The 16,913-nt window shown below is 51.6% G+C and overlaps 6 protein-coding genes across 6 annotated transcripts; all 6 read left to right on the top strand.

The window, feature by feature from the left end:
* Positions 1-1,544: 1,544 nt before the first annotated feature.
* Positions 1,545-6,353, top strand: APUU_21933A (putative ABC bile acid transporter; the record flags this gene model as incomplete). Its single annotated transcript, XM_041700740.1, has 3 exons — positions 1,545-1,910; positions 1,967-4,474; positions 4,521-6,353. 3 exons carry the CDS (start codon positions 1,545-1,547, stop codon positions 6,351-6,353), a joined length of 4,707 nt encoding a protein of 1,568 aa, XP_041553695.1.
* A 212-nt stretch (positions 6,354-6,565) lies between these two features.
* APUU_21932A (uncharacterized protein) lies at positions 6,566-7,669 on the top strand (the record flags this gene model as incomplete). Its single annotated transcript, XM_041700739.1, has 1 exon — positions 6,566-7,669. One exon carries the CDS (start codon positions 6,566-6,568, stop codon positions 7,667-7,669), a length of 1,104 nt encoding a protein of 367 aa, XP_041553694.1.
* A 268-nt stretch (positions 7,670-7,937) lies between these two features.
* APUU_21931A (uncharacterized protein) lies at positions 7,938-8,864 on the top strand (the record flags this gene model as incomplete). Its single annotated transcript, XM_041700738.1, has 1 exon — positions 7,938-8,864. The coding sequence occupies one exon, from the start codon at positions 7,938-7,940 to the stop codon at positions 8,862-8,864; it is 927 nt and encodes a 308-aa protein (XP_041553693.1).
* Positions 8,865-11,202: 2,338 nt separating this feature from the next.
* APUU_21930A (inorganic phosphate transporter) lies at positions 11,203-12,927 on the top strand (the record flags this gene model as incomplete). Its single annotated transcript, XM_041700737.1, has 1 exon — positions 11,203-12,927. The coding sequence occupies one exon, from the start codon at positions 11,203-11,205 to the stop codon at positions 12,925-12,927; it is 1,725 nt and encodes a 574-aa protein (XP_041553692.1).
* A 410-nt stretch (positions 12,928-13,337) lies between these two features.
* On the top strand, positions 13,338-15,371 carry APUU_21929A (uncharacterized protein; the record flags this gene model as incomplete). The annotated part of the gene is made up of 5 exons (XM_041700736.1): positions 13,338-13,747; positions 13,845-13,952; positions 14,011-14,293; positions 14,339-14,424; positions 14,477-15,371. The coding sequence occupies 5 exons, from the start codon at positions 13,338-13,340 to the stop codon at positions 15,369-15,371; spliced, it is 1,782 nt and encodes a 593-aa protein (XP_041553691.1).
* Positions 15,372-15,750: 379 nt separating this feature from the next.
* APUU_21928A (uncharacterized protein) lies at positions 15,751-16,206 on the top strand (the record flags this gene model as incomplete). The annotated part of the gene is made up of 2 exons (XM_041700735.1): positions 15,751-15,907; positions 15,953-16,206. 2 exons carry the CDS (start codon positions 15,751-15,753, stop codon positions 16,204-16,206), a joined length of 411 nt encoding a protein of 136 aa, XP_041553690.1.
* Positions 16,207-16,913: the final 707 nt, after the last annotated feature.

The raw sequence follows: 16,913 nt of genomic DNA, 5'->3' as shown, positions 1-16,913 counted from the left end.
TAATACTAGTAGAAGTGCTCTTCCAACTTTAACTATACTTAAACATGCCCCACCAACATGTTCTGAATATAATATTAAAGGGCATACTAGGACGAGATGTCTAAATCGTAAATAGGTTTAGTTTATTCAATTCGAATTACTTTTGGTTGTTGTACAGTGCTTTAAAGTTGATCAAGCATGGTTTTTGGGGGGGTAAGCACGAACCGACCGGGATACACGAACCGACCGGGAATTACGTTAGTTACCTGCAGGCAAGTTAGTAAGCACAGCCATAATATTAGCTGTTATATATTTGTTGTTTTGCTATTCTTATTCTTTTTGTTATTTTTTATAACTTCATCCTTTCCGCTCAGGCCAGCACCGAGCGAGTTACGCGTGTCGTGCATAGACAGCTGCAGGGATCCGGGCAGAACCGAATATGTCGTTGCGAAATACTATCCCATTCCCGGATGTGCCTGGTAGATGTTATATTTTTTTGTTGGTATTTCTTCGGTAGATGTTCTCATTCCGTGCCTGGATAAGTAATCTCATATTACAGCTGAGGATTATTATGTATTCTTTCTGACTGATATTGCGTGGTAGAATGCCGGGAATGGGTAATGGACGTTTCGGGGATTCTTTGTAACTTCGGTAGAATACTGCGACGTAGTTAATACATATACCTAGGTTGGAACTGTATATCATGATAAAGACTAATCCATCATTATATCATAATTATGCACATTTCCGCAGATTATATCGTATTCATCTTAACTCTGCAAATGTGTGTCTCTGCCTGAGGCATTCAGCGAATTCGCCGGATGGGATCGGAACGGCGAGCGAAACCAGGAACTCGCCGAAGTCTACAAGGATGGAATATTGGAATGTCTTCAATTAATACCCATCCCCACTGACAAATACGTAATTGATCTCTTGACCTGGTCAGGCTTCTCCGCCGGTTCGCGGTCTTGTTTATTGAGGTAACTCCAGGGTGACAACCGCTGCCGGACGACGTTACGCGACGGCAGCAATTGCACAAAGTGAGGCTAATGCCATCGGGTGACTCCTCACAAGCTCAAACACCTATTTTCTGCATCTTAATTCTTCCATCATTTTCGATCCCAGTGTTGATAGCGCACCGACCCCCTTCGGTCTCTGCCTGCCCTTGTGCGTGTTACGTAACGGAACAGTACGATATCCTGGCTTTCTTTATTTACCCACTTCCATTGGCTAGTTCCAGCATTAGGGGCCAATGGGAAAGCATACCGCAAGTACCCGTATTGACGGTACACAGATACACGACCCACCGCGTGCTCCACCCATCCAGAAGTTGAAGAAGTTGAGCCCAGGAGCAACAGCCAGGAATGCAGGCACGCGAGAGGAATGTCCAGTCCAGTCCAGTCCAGGGCGTGCAGCTGCAACTTCGTTTCCCAGGACCCGCTCAGGATGTTTGCTTTTTTCATCCCGCATTTCTGTTTTCTTTCTTTCATCTTTTCTCTCCCGCCTACACCACCAACGACACCGATTGCATTGCCTGTCAGTGCATCGACCATTTGATATGAGGGATGACACCCGCTGAGAGATTGGTTCTTGGAGTGGGAGTGCTGAGTGTGATTGTTATTGCCGTCTGCAGTGTGCCAGCAGTATGGGGTCTGTGGGCGAGAGTTGCGAAGACGACGCGGTATGGGCCGATTCGCTTGGAGGATTCGTCAGACACGACACCTACGGAGTATATCGACGAAGATGGAGAGGCGACGGAGTATTCGGTTGCCGAGTTTGAGAAGTCAGAGAGATGGCAGAAATGGGGCGTCGTCTTGCTCTCCTTTGCCGGGTTCGGGGTATCGTTGGCACAGGCTGTTGTGGCAACTTGTATACGGGAGCAGGACAAGAGACACTTTATCGCGCCGTCGTGGGTGCAGATGGTCGGATGGGTGAGTTTGGCCTTTCCCAGCTCTTTTTCTGAAGGACTGACTAATTGGTGACACAGACTGTGATGTGCCTGCAACCCGTCTCTCTACTCACTGAAAAGTCGTGCGTGAAAAGATATTCCCTTGGGATCTATGCCTTCTGGGCCAGCTTCCTCTCTCTCTTATTTATACCTGTTCAAATCACCATTTTCTGGAGTAATGGGTACCCAATCGACATCAGCCACGCCTTTACAGCACTCTTCTCCACCCAGATCCTCGTCGCCAGTCTCCGGGCCGTGGTCTGCATTCTCATTCCCCGACGGCCAACCGTCTATTTCGAGGGCCGAGAGGTCGACCAGGAGCTCAATGTCAGTGCATATAACCGCTTCACCTACGGCTGGGCCACGGGGCTCCTCCACTTTACGTCTCATAATAAAGGACTAGGCGTCGAAGACCTGCCCAAACTACCGTTCGCTGCCAGAGCAGAAACCGTGCATGCACGACTGGCACAATTCCAGGGCGCTCGTAAGCTCTGGGTTGCTCTGGCCGTTCGACATGCCCGGGCTCTTATAATTCAGGGCCTCCTAAGCCTCGTGGTCTGTGTCCTTGGTTTCGGTCCGCAGGTGGCCCTTTTCAAGATTTTGAAGACTCTGGAAGACGACTCTGTTCTTTCTAAACACTCACCAGAGGCTTGGATGTGGGTTGGTGCACTTGGGATGTTCCTGGCGGTGACATCGAGCATCGAGTCGTGGCTTTGGTGGCTGATTTATTCGGACCTCTGGATTCCGATCCACGAGGGTCTCTCGGGATTGGTATTTTCCAAATCAATGCGGTGCAAGGATATCAATTCTCCCAAGGCAAAGTCCACGCATGATATGGAAGACTGGGAGGACGAAGACGAAGAAGGAGAGGAGGAGAAGAACCGGCAGAGCATTATCAACCTTGCGGCTGTCGACTCGAAGCGTATTGCCGATTTCGTCACATTCAGCTACCTCATCCCGTCTTGTATCCTTCGGCTGGCGATTTCTGGTGCCTTTCTTGTTGGCCTCATTGGCTGGCCGAGTCTGCTGGCTGGAATTGGAGGCGCGATTCTGCTCACGCCAGCCAATTCGTGGCTCACCAAACGATACGCGTCTGCCCAGGAAGAGTTCATGAAAGCGAGCGACAAGCGAACAAGTGCCGTGACTGAAGTTCTGCAGGGAATCCGACAGATCAAGTTCGGTGCCCTGGAGCAGCAGTGGCAGGACCGCATCAAGGAGAAGCGCAAGCTTGAGCTGAATCTCCTGTGGAAGACATCGGTGTACACCACGGGCATGGTATCTGTATGGCTCATGGGGCCATTGCTGCTTTCTGCTATTTCCTTGACAGTCTATGCACTTACTCGAGGAGAACTCTCTCCTTCAGTTGCCTTCACAGCCCTCTCTATCTTTGGCTCGCTCGAGTCATCTCTTGCCAGTCTACCGGATCTGTTCTCTAAAGCAATGGAAGCGAAAGTCAGTGCTGACCGCATTGACAGCTATCTATCTTCGCCAGAGAAGGTCTCGAATACAGCAGACGTCGATACTATCACTTTCAAAGACGCAACAGTTGCCTGGCCATCTGAAGATGCACAAGAAGACAACTGGGAATGCGATCGCTTCGTCCTCCGACACGTATCCCTCCAATTCCCTCCCAAAGGACTAACCGCAATCGTGGGCAAGACAGGATCCGGCAAAAGCCTTCTCCTTGCCTCAATTCTAGGCGAATGCGACGTACTGTCTGGCTCAGTGGAAGTTCCTCATGCACCGCCTCTATCCCAGCGATTCGACCACCTAGCGACACGAGCGAACTGGATCCTCGACACAGCGATCGCATACGTAGCACAGAACCCATGGATGGAGAATGCAACGATCAAAGATAACATTCTATTCGGCCTACCCTACGACCGACAGCGGTACCGCCAGACACTCTTTGCCTCCGGATTGGAAAAGGACATGACGATGCTGCCGGACGGCGATCTCACAGATATTGGTGCGAACGGAATCAACCTCAGCGGCGGGCAGAGATGGCGTATCTCATTTGCTCGTGCACTGTACTCTCGCGCTGGGATTTTGGTTATGGATGATATCTTCAGCGCGCTGGACGCGGAGACTGGCCGACATGTGTATGAACATGCACTTACTGGAGAATTAGGGCAGGGCCGGACTAGGATACTGGTCACCCACCATGCTGGGCTGTGTCTTCCACGTACGGACTACTGTGTTCTGCTTGAAAACGGCTTTGTCAATCACGCCGGCACTGTTCAAGAGCTTCAAGCATCCGGAGAATTGGCGGATCTTATGGTTAAGGTCGAGGTAAACCGCGAGCAAAAGGAAAAGCCCTCTCAAGAGCTTCCTAAGCGAAAGCGCTCCTCGGCTGCTAGTGGTGGACGGCGGTCGTCTGTGTTCAGTATGCAGACGATCAAGAAGTTTATGCAAGAGGAGAAGCGCGAGACTGGCTCGATCCCCCTCAAGGTATACGGGGCATACATGAACAAGGGCAACCGTCTGCGGTGGTGGATCCTGGCGTTCCTGGCATACGCGGCTTTTACGACACTTCTCATCGGCAGAGTGAGTTTATACATGTCAGGTTTTATGGTCTTTGCTAATTCTGTAGTCCTGGTGGGTGAGTGTGTGGACTTCCAGTACAACCGATCCAGAGCCCAAACAGGCAACAAGCCCTATCAACATCAACAGCGACCTCATGTACTATCTCACTGTCTACGTGGGTATCTCCGCTGCTGCATGTATTGTCGGCACCCTCCGCTGTCTCGCCCTTGCTGTTGCCTTTATCGAGTCGTCACGCCAACTCTTTGACGACCTCCTGGCCACAGTCCTCCGCGCTCCCCTCCGCTGGCTCGACACTGTCCCCCTAGGCCGCATCCTCAACCGCTTCACCTCCGACATCTATCTCCTTGATTGGCGCCTAGGCTACGATATCGGGCACCTCACCTACAAAGCGCTCGAGCTCCTAGGCATTCTAGTCGCAGGGACAACAGTATCGCCCTTCCTTCTGCTTCTGGCATGCGTGCTACTCACTCTCTGCGTCCGCCTCTTCCGGGACTACCTTGGTGGTGTCCGCGAGATCAAGCGCCTGGAAAGCACAGCCAAAAGCCCTGTAATGGAGAAATTCGGCTCCAGCCTGTCCGGCCTCGCCACGATCCGCGCATTCAACAAAGCAGACACCTACATCCAGGAGATGTATGGCCTGATCAACAACCACGCCCAGGCATCCTGGTACCTCTGGCTCTTCAACCGCTGGCTCGGATTCTGGATGGCCCTTGTCGGCGCGCTCTTCTCAACAATGACCGCCGCGCTCGTCGTGTATATGCCCGGTGCCTCGGCTGCACTGGCTGGATTCGCCATGAGCTTCGCCCTGCAATATAACTACGCCGTGGCAATGGGACTCCGATTCTACGCGAATGTTGAAATCGACATGAACGCCACAGAGCGTGTTCTTGAATACACCAACATCGAAATCGAGACCCAGGACGGATATAACCCACCAGCGTCCTGGCCCACGCGGGGCAAGATCGAAGTCGAGAACCTCGAAGTAGGCTACGCTCCTGACCTCCCGGTCGTTCTCAATGGAATCAGCTTCACAGTTGAGAATAACCAGCGCGTCGGCGTGGTAGGTCGCACAGGCGCAGGGAAGTCCTCTCTAACACTGGCCCTATTCCGCTTCCTCGAGTCCCGACGAGGCCGAATCATCATCGACGGCCTCGATATCTCGCAGTTAAAACTACAGGAGCTCCGCAGTCGATTGGCAATTATTCCTCAAGACCCGGTCCTATTTTCAGGAACGATCCGGTCGAATCTGGACCCGTTCAACGAGCACAGTGATCTGGAGCTGTATAACGCGTTGGAACGCGTGCATCTCCTCCATTTCGAGGATACATCGACGCTCGCCTCCCAGCCGAGCTCCTCGTCTCAGAGCCCGCCCCAGAGTCCAGCTATGACGAGATACAATGATCCATTGAGCGGGAGTAGTACACTGGCTTCCTCGTCTTCGTCTACTGCACCGCCTAAACCAACCGGCTTCTTTGCCTCGCTTTCCTCGCCTATTACATCTGGCGGGTTGAATATCTCCCATGGCCAGCGGCAGCTCCTGTGTCTTGCGCGAGCTATTATCTCGAGACCGAAGATCATGGTGCTGGATGAGGCGACGTCGGCTGTTGATATGGAAACCGACGCACTGATCCAACAGTCGATCCGGAGCGAGTTCGGGCGGAGTGACTCCAGTTTACTGGTCATCGCGCATAGGCTCAGTACGATTGCGGATTTTGATCGGATTCTTGTGCTGGATGCTGGGAAGGTTGTTGAATGGGGTGCGCCCAGGGAGCTTTTGGAGATTGACGGGGGTGTGTTTAGGGGGTTGGTTGAGAAGAGTGGCGAGAAGGCAGCTGTGGAAAGGGTCATTCTTGGGGATGACAGGGTGAGGAAGAATTGAGGATATGTAGGTACCTATTTCCAGTTCTTTAGCTAGCGGGCGTTATGATATTTGACGATGATGGTATGACCCGGTGGTAATAGTGAGTGTTTTGCATTGCAAGAGTTTGAATGAAATTGTCTTTCTTATCGATTCATTATTCCTTTCACAAAGTCGTTGTTGTCTTTTAGATATCAACAAAGGTACTCTCCTTCAGCCTTTGTTCAGACACGATGCAAAGGATACATCTACTATATCATCCCCCCTCAATCAACATGGAGCAGACCCAACCCTGTCCATCCCATCCAGCAAGATGCCAGCCCCAACCTACCAAGACCCATCCCACAGCACCATCCACCACATCTCCCAAACCCTCTCAGCCTCCGGCATCGGCTGCATCCTCTGGAGCGAGCACCTCCTCCGCAGCAACAGACTACAAGTTCATCGTCGAAGACCACGACCTCATAACCGCCTACCGCGCCCTCCGCTGGTCCCCAGACTCCATCTACACACCATGCCCAGGCACCTACCCCTGCCCGGTCCGCTATCTCGAAGAGAAAGTCCAATTCGACCACGACGCCCACCGAAAAGGACCCGGCGGGAGACGCCCTCTCCCGCCTCATAAGCACAGCTCCCACATCCACCCCTTCGCCGAACTCCATCTGCATATCCATAATAGCTCAAACAGCAACAACCCATACCCGACTGTGCTAGCCCTCTATCGCAAATCGGATTTCTTCCCGACGCCGCTCGCGGGCGGGGACATGCCGGATATAAAACCCGGGCATCTAGGTCGAGTTACGAGTCTGGGGCGGCTTATCTACGCGCATGAAGTCGGTCCACGACCTACGCCTGCCCGAGGGGGTAGGTTCCCAGACTTCCTAGGTGGCGTGCTTATCCCGTCCCCGATGTACCTAGTTGAGATGCTGATCGGGCTGGGGTTACGGGATTGTCGCATCCCGGGCGCTCGGTCGATATGGACCCGGTGGTTGATGTATCTCCGGGAAGCGTATGTAGAGCACGGGCGGGGGCTGGATATGTGGGACGAGAAGGCGTTGCTTCCGGAGGTGCTGAGGCCTGTGTGGCGGCAGGCGAGTGATAGTGAGATATCGAGGCTGCAGGAGCCGATTATGGGAGTTTGGAGGGATTTGGCGTGGGCGCTTGCTGGGGTTGATGTTGAGAGGGCGAAGAGGACGGGGCATTTGGTGTTTCAGGATTGGATGGTTCGTCAGTGGGATAGAGGGGAGACGGTCAGGACGAGGAGTATATCGACGAGGAGTATAAGTATGGATACTTTAGTCAGTCGGGGGTCTGGGGAGTGTTTGGTAGGTTGGTAGACTCTGTATAGTTTGCTGCATTTATATATTTACTCTGAATCATGATTTATACAACCAACAATATTGTCATTTACACGCCCTTAATTTACTACTACAATAATACATATTTTGTCCATATTTATAAAACAAGTATTTAATTATTTAAACAATGACTCACCACTGCTCCCATGATCAATCGGAAGTTCGGGACAGACCGGGTCCACCTCCTACTTAAGCCGCATCTATACGGCCGCAATGATCCAACTCCACCACAAAATATTATCTCAACATGACAGCTTCCATTCAAACTAGGACGTATCTCACAGGCGCCCTCTCTCTAATCACACTAGGCAGTATAGCAGCCTACCTCGCCGAGCGACGCCTCAACAAATCATGCCCTCGCATCCCAATACACCAACTCCCAAAGTCAAGCGCATGTCGCAATCTCCTCGAAACAGGAGAAGAGGTCTCCAATGCCTCTCCAATGGGTGTCGATAAACCAGTTTTATTATCGACCTGGCCCAGCACAGACTGCAAAACGCACTGGGTCTCGTCCTTCGTCGCGCTGCAGGTCGACATCCCAATATCGCAACTGGAGAATTACGACGCGCGGAAATATGGCGTTGAAGGCGGCGACAAACCCGATGCTTCTCAACTCAGCCAGAAACTTTTTGCTGCGTTTTTGGATGCACGGAGTCGTGGTCTCGAGGCGTGGATCTTGGATGAACCCACACCACCATCTTTCACGCCTGGGGGTCTTTTATTCGGAAAGGGGAACGACATCGGTGCGTTTATGCTAGGGAGTTGGAGTTCAACATCTAGAATTCCTCTGGAGTCCACAAACCTCCCATCAGAAGGACCGAAGCCGGTCACCGAGTTCCCGTCAAACAAGGACGTCCTAAGTAGCGACGACACTGATACAGCTGGTACGGCATTCTACTGGAGAGTCCCAACCGGCCTCGTCAACTCGGTCAACCGCCCAGCCTTGTACGGTCTTCCATGGCGGGTCATGGAAGGCGGGTTCCAAGAATTCATCGTTGAGCGCGGTCCGAATGGTATGGCCAGGGTGTCGTATGTCACGATTGAGTGCTCGAATTTGTATCCTGGAGGTCAGAGCACGAGGGACTTTAAGATGATTCCGAAGTTATTCTACGAGCTTCATGTATTATATGCGCAGATCCTGCTGTTCAAGGCTCTGCGGCAGCTTGGGAAGTAAGCTGTTGGTATGGTGGTTGTGATAGTTGTACGATAATCTCACCTCAGTAAATTGGCTGACTACCGTAAGAGAAAAGTGACACAGCTCGTTCGAGTCCGACCGAGCACAGGTACCTTTTTTTTTTTTTTTCTCCCCTCTTCTTCTTTCTTCCCTCGCAATCAACTCTGGACTGGTGCAAATGATTTTATTGAAATAGTAGCCCCTACACTGTTATTATGTTAAGCAAAACGACCATTCATTTGCATGAGTAGCGCTGTAGGGAGAAATTTTATATGGCGGACGATACATCTGATACCTTGGGTGGTCTGTCGCGTTTCATATCAAAACAAATATTCGCGATGTTTACCCAGTTTATCTTCATCTTCAGCCTTTGCAGGAGCGACCGGAGTGCCTTGTCGTGTCTCTGTGTTGAGGCACAGATCGGACCAAGCGTCTGAATATCTAAACAAGGACAAACTGCGAGTACTCGCCGGTCGTCATGCACAATTATCCGACTCCTAGGATGATACGTTGCTGGAGAGCTGGAGTTACTTGCTAGTAAGTGGGCAGGTGGTCCATATAATCCTCAAGGCGAGCCAGTTGCCTACGGCGATCCCGGTGAAGGGATAGTTCTTCACGTCCCATATCAATGTGAAAGTGGCAAGGTCGACATTCACTGTTTATAGTAAATGAAGTCTTCACTACAAGGTTATACAAGGAAATCTCGCTTGTTACTAGCATGAGAATGTAAATGGGTAATAGGCCTCATAGATGTGTTTAATAAGAATCACATGCACTCTATTATATCAACTTTGTAGAGTTTTCCACGCCAGTCTGGATGGATGCTTAGCAAGACATACTGCGTGCTCTCCGGATAAATTCTAACTTGTTGGAACTAGACGACAAACGATATACAGTGGCCATGTAGGTAGTAATCATAACCTCCCCAACGTGCACCTCTTCTGAATCTGCCATTGGAGGCAAATATTTGGTACTCACACCGAACAAAGACGAGTTCTCGACCCTGAGTGGATATACTGGAGCAGTTGAAATCAGTTATAATTCATGAATCATTACTGCACCGCCTCTGCCAAGGAAGTCCCTGGCGCTCGGATCGAGTTAGTGGGGCCGATGCAAGAAGAGTTTTATAGACGACCTTGGCTGTTTCGTCTTTGAATCTGTTGCCGGGTAAACTCGACGAGTCCAGGTTCAGGAAAGCGAGACGACCTCGAGGACAGCCCAACAGCTGCAGTCATCCATCCCTTATGAAATGCGGGGTCATCTTACAGGTAAGGGATGTTTACTTTTTCTGCCATACGACGAGCGACCAGATGACATGCTGGTCATGACCAATTGGTCAAAGGAACCTCTCGGGCACGCCGTACGTGGGATAAGAGATCTCACCACTCATGGACGAGTCAAGCAAACGTTTCAGTCTTCGGTGCATGATTTGCACAGGATAAGCAGGCCCACCGAGCAGGGCAACGTCGCTGAACAGGAAGCGATCATCAGATTGGTGTGGCGGACACGGGAATGGACCAGAATATGCAAGGAAGCCGCGCTTGGTGCATGCGTCGCAGATTGTAGCGTGGCAGGAGACGTCGCATTCCCAACGTGGAGAGGACACGCGACTCGCCGATGACACGGAGGTTGGATTCCAGAACATCGGCCATCGGTGGACTCGACAAGTGCTCAGTGCTCAGGAGCCAGTGCTCTCCAGCTGGCCATACAACTGATACTGCGTCCCACGTGAAAGCAGACGTCAAGATGATGGAGGCTTGGACGAAAACTCTTCGTCTGGGCGGGAGGCAACGCCCCCACGTAATAACACGCTGGATACAACAGCTATCTGAGCAGAGTTAAGGTAAAAGTATGTGATCGAGTGCCCAGATGCCCAGAAAGTGCCAGCGGGACCTCATTGGCCGCCAAGCCTCTGGGCCCGGAGTCGGCAGCCTTGGCGCCGGCTCAGCCAATGGACGCCCGGGCAAGCAGAGAGCTGCTGGCCACAAGCTCAGGAACGTGCTCGTTCAGTCCGTTCTATTGGGCGACTGGCTGTCTCGGCGCCAAGTCCGCTCCTCTGGAAGATCAAACGCAGACTCGGACCCTCTGTGGTTGCCCCCAGCGGCCGTCGAGCCAATGTCTGCGGCCGCAGCCATCACGTTCTGCCCACTCGAGATGAATCCGGCCGGGCGACCCTTGGCATGCAACATCTGGTGGTTATGAACTGCGCCGCTTGGCTGATTCAGGGTTTCATACTTAACGCACTCTGTCTCCGAGCAGACTGCTTCTTTCCTCTCTGCAGCTCCTCAATTCTCTCTACCCCTGGTTGATCGGAAGTCCTACAAGGCCAACTGCTGTCATGGACACTGGACAAGACCTCAGCTACCTCACGGCCAAGTATGACTGGATCCTGGCCATCACGTCGATCGCCTTTGTGTTCAGTGCTGCTAGCAACGGTGCCAACGATGTCGCCAACGCGTACGCCACCTCGGTCGCCGCACGCACCCTGAAGATGTGGCACGTCGGTATCATGGCTGCCATCACAGAGTTTATCGGTGCTGTGGCCCTGGGTAGTCGCGTCACCGACACCATCAAGTCGGGCATCATCACCCCCGACCGTTTCGAAAATGCCGCCAACCCCGGCACCTTCATGCTTGCCATGGGCTGTGCCGAGGTTGGCTCTGCAGCCTGGCTGACCGCGGCAACCTTCCTCGGATGGCCTGTTTCCACGACCCAGTCTATCATCGGTGCATTGGTCGGTGTTGGCTTCGCTACCCAGGCCGATATCACCTGGGAGTGGACCGACGGAAGTGTCTCTCAAACCGCCGCCTCCTGGGGTATCGCCCCCGGCATTGCCTGTGGTTTCTCGGCCATCATCTTCGGCTCCCTCAAGTACAGCGTTCTCGAGCGCAGTGACCCGTTCAAGTGGGCGATGCGCCTGATCCCCTTCTACATTGCCCTGACCGGTGGCATCCTTGCCCTCTTCATCACCATCGAAGCCCCAACCGCCCCTGACATCGAATCGTTCGGTGCCGGCAGGGCTGTTGGTATTATTCTCGGCTGCTTCTTCGGCTGTCTCTTCGTCGGCTTCGTCTTCTTCAGACCCTACTTCTGGCGCCGCCTCGTCATGAAGGACTCCCGTATCCGCTTCTACCACCTCCCCATCGGACCCCTCCTCTGGATGGAAAACCCTCCCCTCTACCGCCCCCATCAAGGCGAATGGGCCCTGACAAACCACTACGAAGACGCCTACGGCAACGTCCACGCCGGCGGCAAGAACGCCAATAACAACGCCACTCCTGCACACCCAGACGAAAAGAAACCCAATGACACCGACGTCGAACGCCTCCCCGACTCCGTAACCTCCAGCCCCGAAATCCAGCCTCAGAAACGCATCATCGAGCCCGAGGAGCGTTTCCTCGACCCCGTCCGCGACCTCTCCTGGGCCAACCCCCGCAAGTGGTGGGGATACCTCAAGTTCGGACTCCTGCAGGGCGTCACCCGCGATGTCATCACCCACGACTCCCAACTCCTCCGCGACATCCACGCCCGCGCCAAACGCTACGACGACCGCATCGAACACATGTGGACATACTGCCAGGTTGTCTCGGCCATTATGATGTCCATCGCCCACGGATCTAACGATGTCGCCAACGCCGTGGGACCCTGGGCCGGTTCATACCATACTTTCCGCACTGGACGGGTCAACACCGAAGCCAGTACCCCTGTCTGGTTCCTCGTCATCGCTGGTCTGCTTCTCGGCGGTGGCTTCTGGGTCTACGGATTCCATATCATGAGGGCTTTGGGTAACAAGATCACGCAGATGTCGCCGACGCGTGGATTCTCGACGGAGCTGGGCGCTGCGATTACGGTGTTGCTTGCGTCGAGGCTGGGATTGCCGGTTTCGACCACGCAGTGTTTGACCGGGGCTGCTGTGGGCACTGCGCTGATGAATTATGATCTTGCGTCGATTAATTGGCGCCAGATTGCGTTTATCTTTTCTGGTTGGGTGTTGACCCTGCCTTGTGCTGGGTTGATCTCCGGCTTGCTTTGTTTGATGGCGTTGAACACGCCGCATTTCTAGACTATTAGGATTTTTTTTTCTTTCTTTTTGTTCTTATTTTGTATTGGGGGTTGGATGTGTGATGCTGTTTAGACTATACCCAAATTAATTATATTGATGTTGAAGGCTGCGTTGTTGGATGAGTTAGAGATACTGTTATCTGATGAGACGCTCGACCACTACACCAGAAAACCTTGCAAGGCTGGTGTCAGGCCACTTCAACCAGTAATTCGTTGATCCTGCTTCCCCTCATCCAGATGTGGCTTGTGACGTGTCAAGCAGTAAGCAGAGCCTTGCGAGGCTATGCGCTGCACGCACCAAGCCTCGTTTTTCAACCTTGCCTTCATCGATTCTTAACATCGCCGACCATCCCCACTCTTTCCCAGTGTTCTTCCTGACAATCTAGCTAAAGCCAGCTACCAGTCGCCATAATGGCTGAGGCATTCGGGGTTGCGGCCGGTGCGTTCAGCGTTATCGCCCTGCTGGAACAGATTATCAAAAGCATCGAAAAGCTCAGGTCGCTGCGGAGATTTATCAAGACAATACCCCACGAGTTGCAAGGCCTGATCGACGATATCGAACTTGTTCAGGGTGTTTTAAAGACAACTACCCCGGATATGCTCCAGGTTGCCGATATTCCTTCTATAGAGCGACGATTGAATACATTTCAGACCGACCTGGAAACACTGATATCCAACATTCAGAAATATCAGCAGTCTGCCACTGGCCGTCGGATGGGAGCTATCAAATTGTTCATAAAGAAGGAGGAGATTCTCGCCCAGAGAAGGAACTTGGAGAATATCAGGAATACGCTAGGGTCACTTCAATGGACATACTGCTGGTTAGTTCAAGTCACTTTTTCTTCTTGCTTCGCTTGCATCGCTTCTTGTTATTTCCTGCTACAAAGCCATTTCTGGGTTGAAGCCTTACGGATATAGTATCACCCTACGAGAATTAGGGCCAATAATACGCACGCAGAAGCTCCATGGGGGAAAAGGTGATACGGATCCCTGCGAAGAGCCGGCTGAGAATAGACAGATATCCAGGTAATAAGTAATATCGAATACCATGGGTGTGTCCATGCTAATCATGATAACCCGGCAGTCGACATAAATCAAAGAATGCAGAATCACAGGTCATAAAAAAGAACAGCTGGGAATTACGGTTTCGCACGCCACTGTTTGTGATTGACAAGATCTGGTCTCTACAGGCAAAGCGTTGCTACGCCGGCTGGACCTTCAATATCCGAACACACAACGTTGTGCCCGATGATGCACCAATACTTGATGCCTGCTGGAATGGTGATATTGAAGAAATGCAGAGGCTCTTTTCAGCTGGACTGGCGTCGGTTTATGATTGCGACGACGGCGGCTGGGGTCTATTACATGTAGGTCTACGAGATTTGGCTTGATTTCTTGCTAACTGGACACAGCGTGCTGCTTTTCGCCACCATCTTAAAACATGCCAGTTCCTTCTTGAAAATGGAGCAGATCCAGACCATGTGAATAGTTATAACCAGTATGTCTTCCCATTGAAGAATGATGCTTCTCTGCTGCTCACCGATGGCCAGTCGCCCCATAAACAATTTAAACCACCGCGCACCTGATTTGATCGAGAGAATTCCCCTGGCAATTGAATTATACCGACTTTTGATGAACGCTTCAGTCGACTCAGTGGACCCAGTGGAGGACCTCGGAATTCAATACCACGAATATTGGTTCCATGGATTCCGAGGGCCCCCTGAGGTCCTTGTCATTATGCAGCAGTATACCTTCGCAGACTATGCCAGCCTCCCCCTCCAGACACGCTTCAATCGGACAATGGCTCTTAATAGCTTTTGTGCCACTCCCTCTACAGTGGAAATCTCCATGGGGGGGTCCATCGAACCCAATTCATATCGCTTGGAAGATGAGTTTGGTCGTACTCTTCTCCACAAGTTGGCCGAATGTATGGGATCAGACATGTCGAGTGAGAGAAAGGATGCCACACATAAATGGCGGCCATTACTTCGAGATGCCATCGCTGCATCCGCCGATCCAAATAAAATGGCAGCCATCGATGATTACGTGCTAACCCCGCTCGACTCATTTTATAAGTACTTCGTTTGGAATTGGAAAGCAATCCGACGAGCTCGGTACGACTTCAATCCTGCTCTTCGCATATGGGCATTTGAGCTGAAATCCGCCGGTGTTGACTTGGAGGTGTACGGTGCAAAAGAGAGCGCTTTCGTCGAGGGATTTTGGTTATCGTATCGGATATATGTCGGGCCCCTTAGATACTGGTCAACTGGCATCGGATATAAAGAAGAAGATTTCTTTTTATTTAGTTTTTGGAAGCTTACTTATGGTCCTGAGCCCGAGGACTGGACGATCTGGGTAATCAACCCAATTGATGAGCTGGTGGGAGAATTTTGGGAGATGATCGAGAGGGAGGAAGAAGTTATGCCTGGGACGTGGGTTGACTGACATTTATTGTATTATATAAACTGTGATATTGCATAGCGTGGGCATGGAACATTGCTTAACATATTATACCCTTATTATACCCTTTATACTACCATTCCATCAATGATACTAGACTTGCGACTTGGTATATCAATAAACCAACCCCAAGCGAGTAGCTAACTACACTAGAAGAAAGGTCATACTCATAATTATACCATACGATGTGAAGACCCTTTGTGCTATTCATGTAATACTGCCTGAGGCACTTCCTGGTAGGAATCTGGAGATTGATTGCACCAATTACGTCCGGCTATAAGTAACAACAACCAACATCCAGGAATATCAAGCAAATTCACAAAAGCCCAGCCTGGTCATGCACAACCATTCCCCTCGGGATAAAATGCCGTTCCCGGTGATTGAGAAACTCAGCCTGCACAACTTGCATAAGATCATTCGGAAATCTCGGCAAATGCGCAGCAACCGTCTCTTCTCCTCCGCGAAAGAAAGCACGATGTTCAAGGTCATGAACTGCTATGTCTTCTCGATTCTCCAGACCCGTAAGTGTCCTGAGTGCCTCTTCACCGAAATTGTACCATTCGCAGTAAATGGCCCGGATCTTTCGTCCTGGCTCCCTGGCCCATGTCCCAATGCCTCTGAGCTCATGTGCGAACCAATTATTGCCACCGTACAGACTAAACACTTGTTCATAGAGTCCCAGCGACTCGATATTCGGAGGCAGATGGTTCTGAATCTTCGTATATTATCCGTGATTGCATGGACCGCCGGTAATCAAACGAACTGGCACAGCAAGACAACGCAGTCTCCAGAACTCCGCCAAAGAAGCACAGAACCCTAGACCCTTCCTACGGTTCTCAAATACATCCAGAAACTCAAGCTGGCTCTGGAATGTTTGAAGCACCTTCCAGAACCCGCTATAATCTTCCGGGTCAGAACGCCGATATAGTATTTTATTGGCGGAGTTGAGGTTCACCGTCAGCTGTTTCAAATTCGGCATGCGACGTAGATAACTTCCAAACGGTCTCGTTTCGACTTCCGTAAATCCTAAAGTGACGCTTTTTATAGCACTGGGAGGTCTCTCTGCTTCGGCGGCGATGTTGGAGGGTCCGGGCTGGAGACTTGATGTGGCTACCCCGTGTAAAATAACCAGTTCCTTCAGCTTCGGGAGACGCTGATAGTGATTATCGATCCCTTTCCTGATGTGTGTTTCGCCGAGCGTAAGGGTATCTAAGTTCTGGAATGCAAGCCGATGGGGGACGCTGGTTCCGGCAGGGTCATAGCTCGCCGTTGCATGGTGGAGAATGCATTCAGTAAAAGGGTTAACCCAGCTGAATTGTAAATGAAGACGGGGTAGGTTTGGACAATGTGCTGCGATCAGTGCCGTTAGTACTCTCCTATATATCTTGTAGAGGTGCTCTTGAGAGCCTTTCAGGGGCGGCGGCATGCACAAGATAAAGGGTCATTTATCGACCAGCAAAAGAGTCTCCTCCGGTAAATGTTTTAAACCGCCTATCCCTGCGTCGCTAAGTGCCATCCGGACCCAGT

The sequence above is a fragment of the Aspergillus puulaauensis genome, chromosome 2, assembly GCF_016861865.1.
Source record: "Aspergillus puulaauensis MK2 DNA, chromosome 2, nearly complete sequence".
NCBI lineage: Eukaryota > Fungi > Ascomycota > Eurotiomycetes > Eurotiales > Aspergillaceae > Aspergillus > Aspergillus puulaauensis.
Note: the sequence above shows the minus strand (reverse complement) of the source record. Positions and strands in the feature narration are given on the sequence as shown.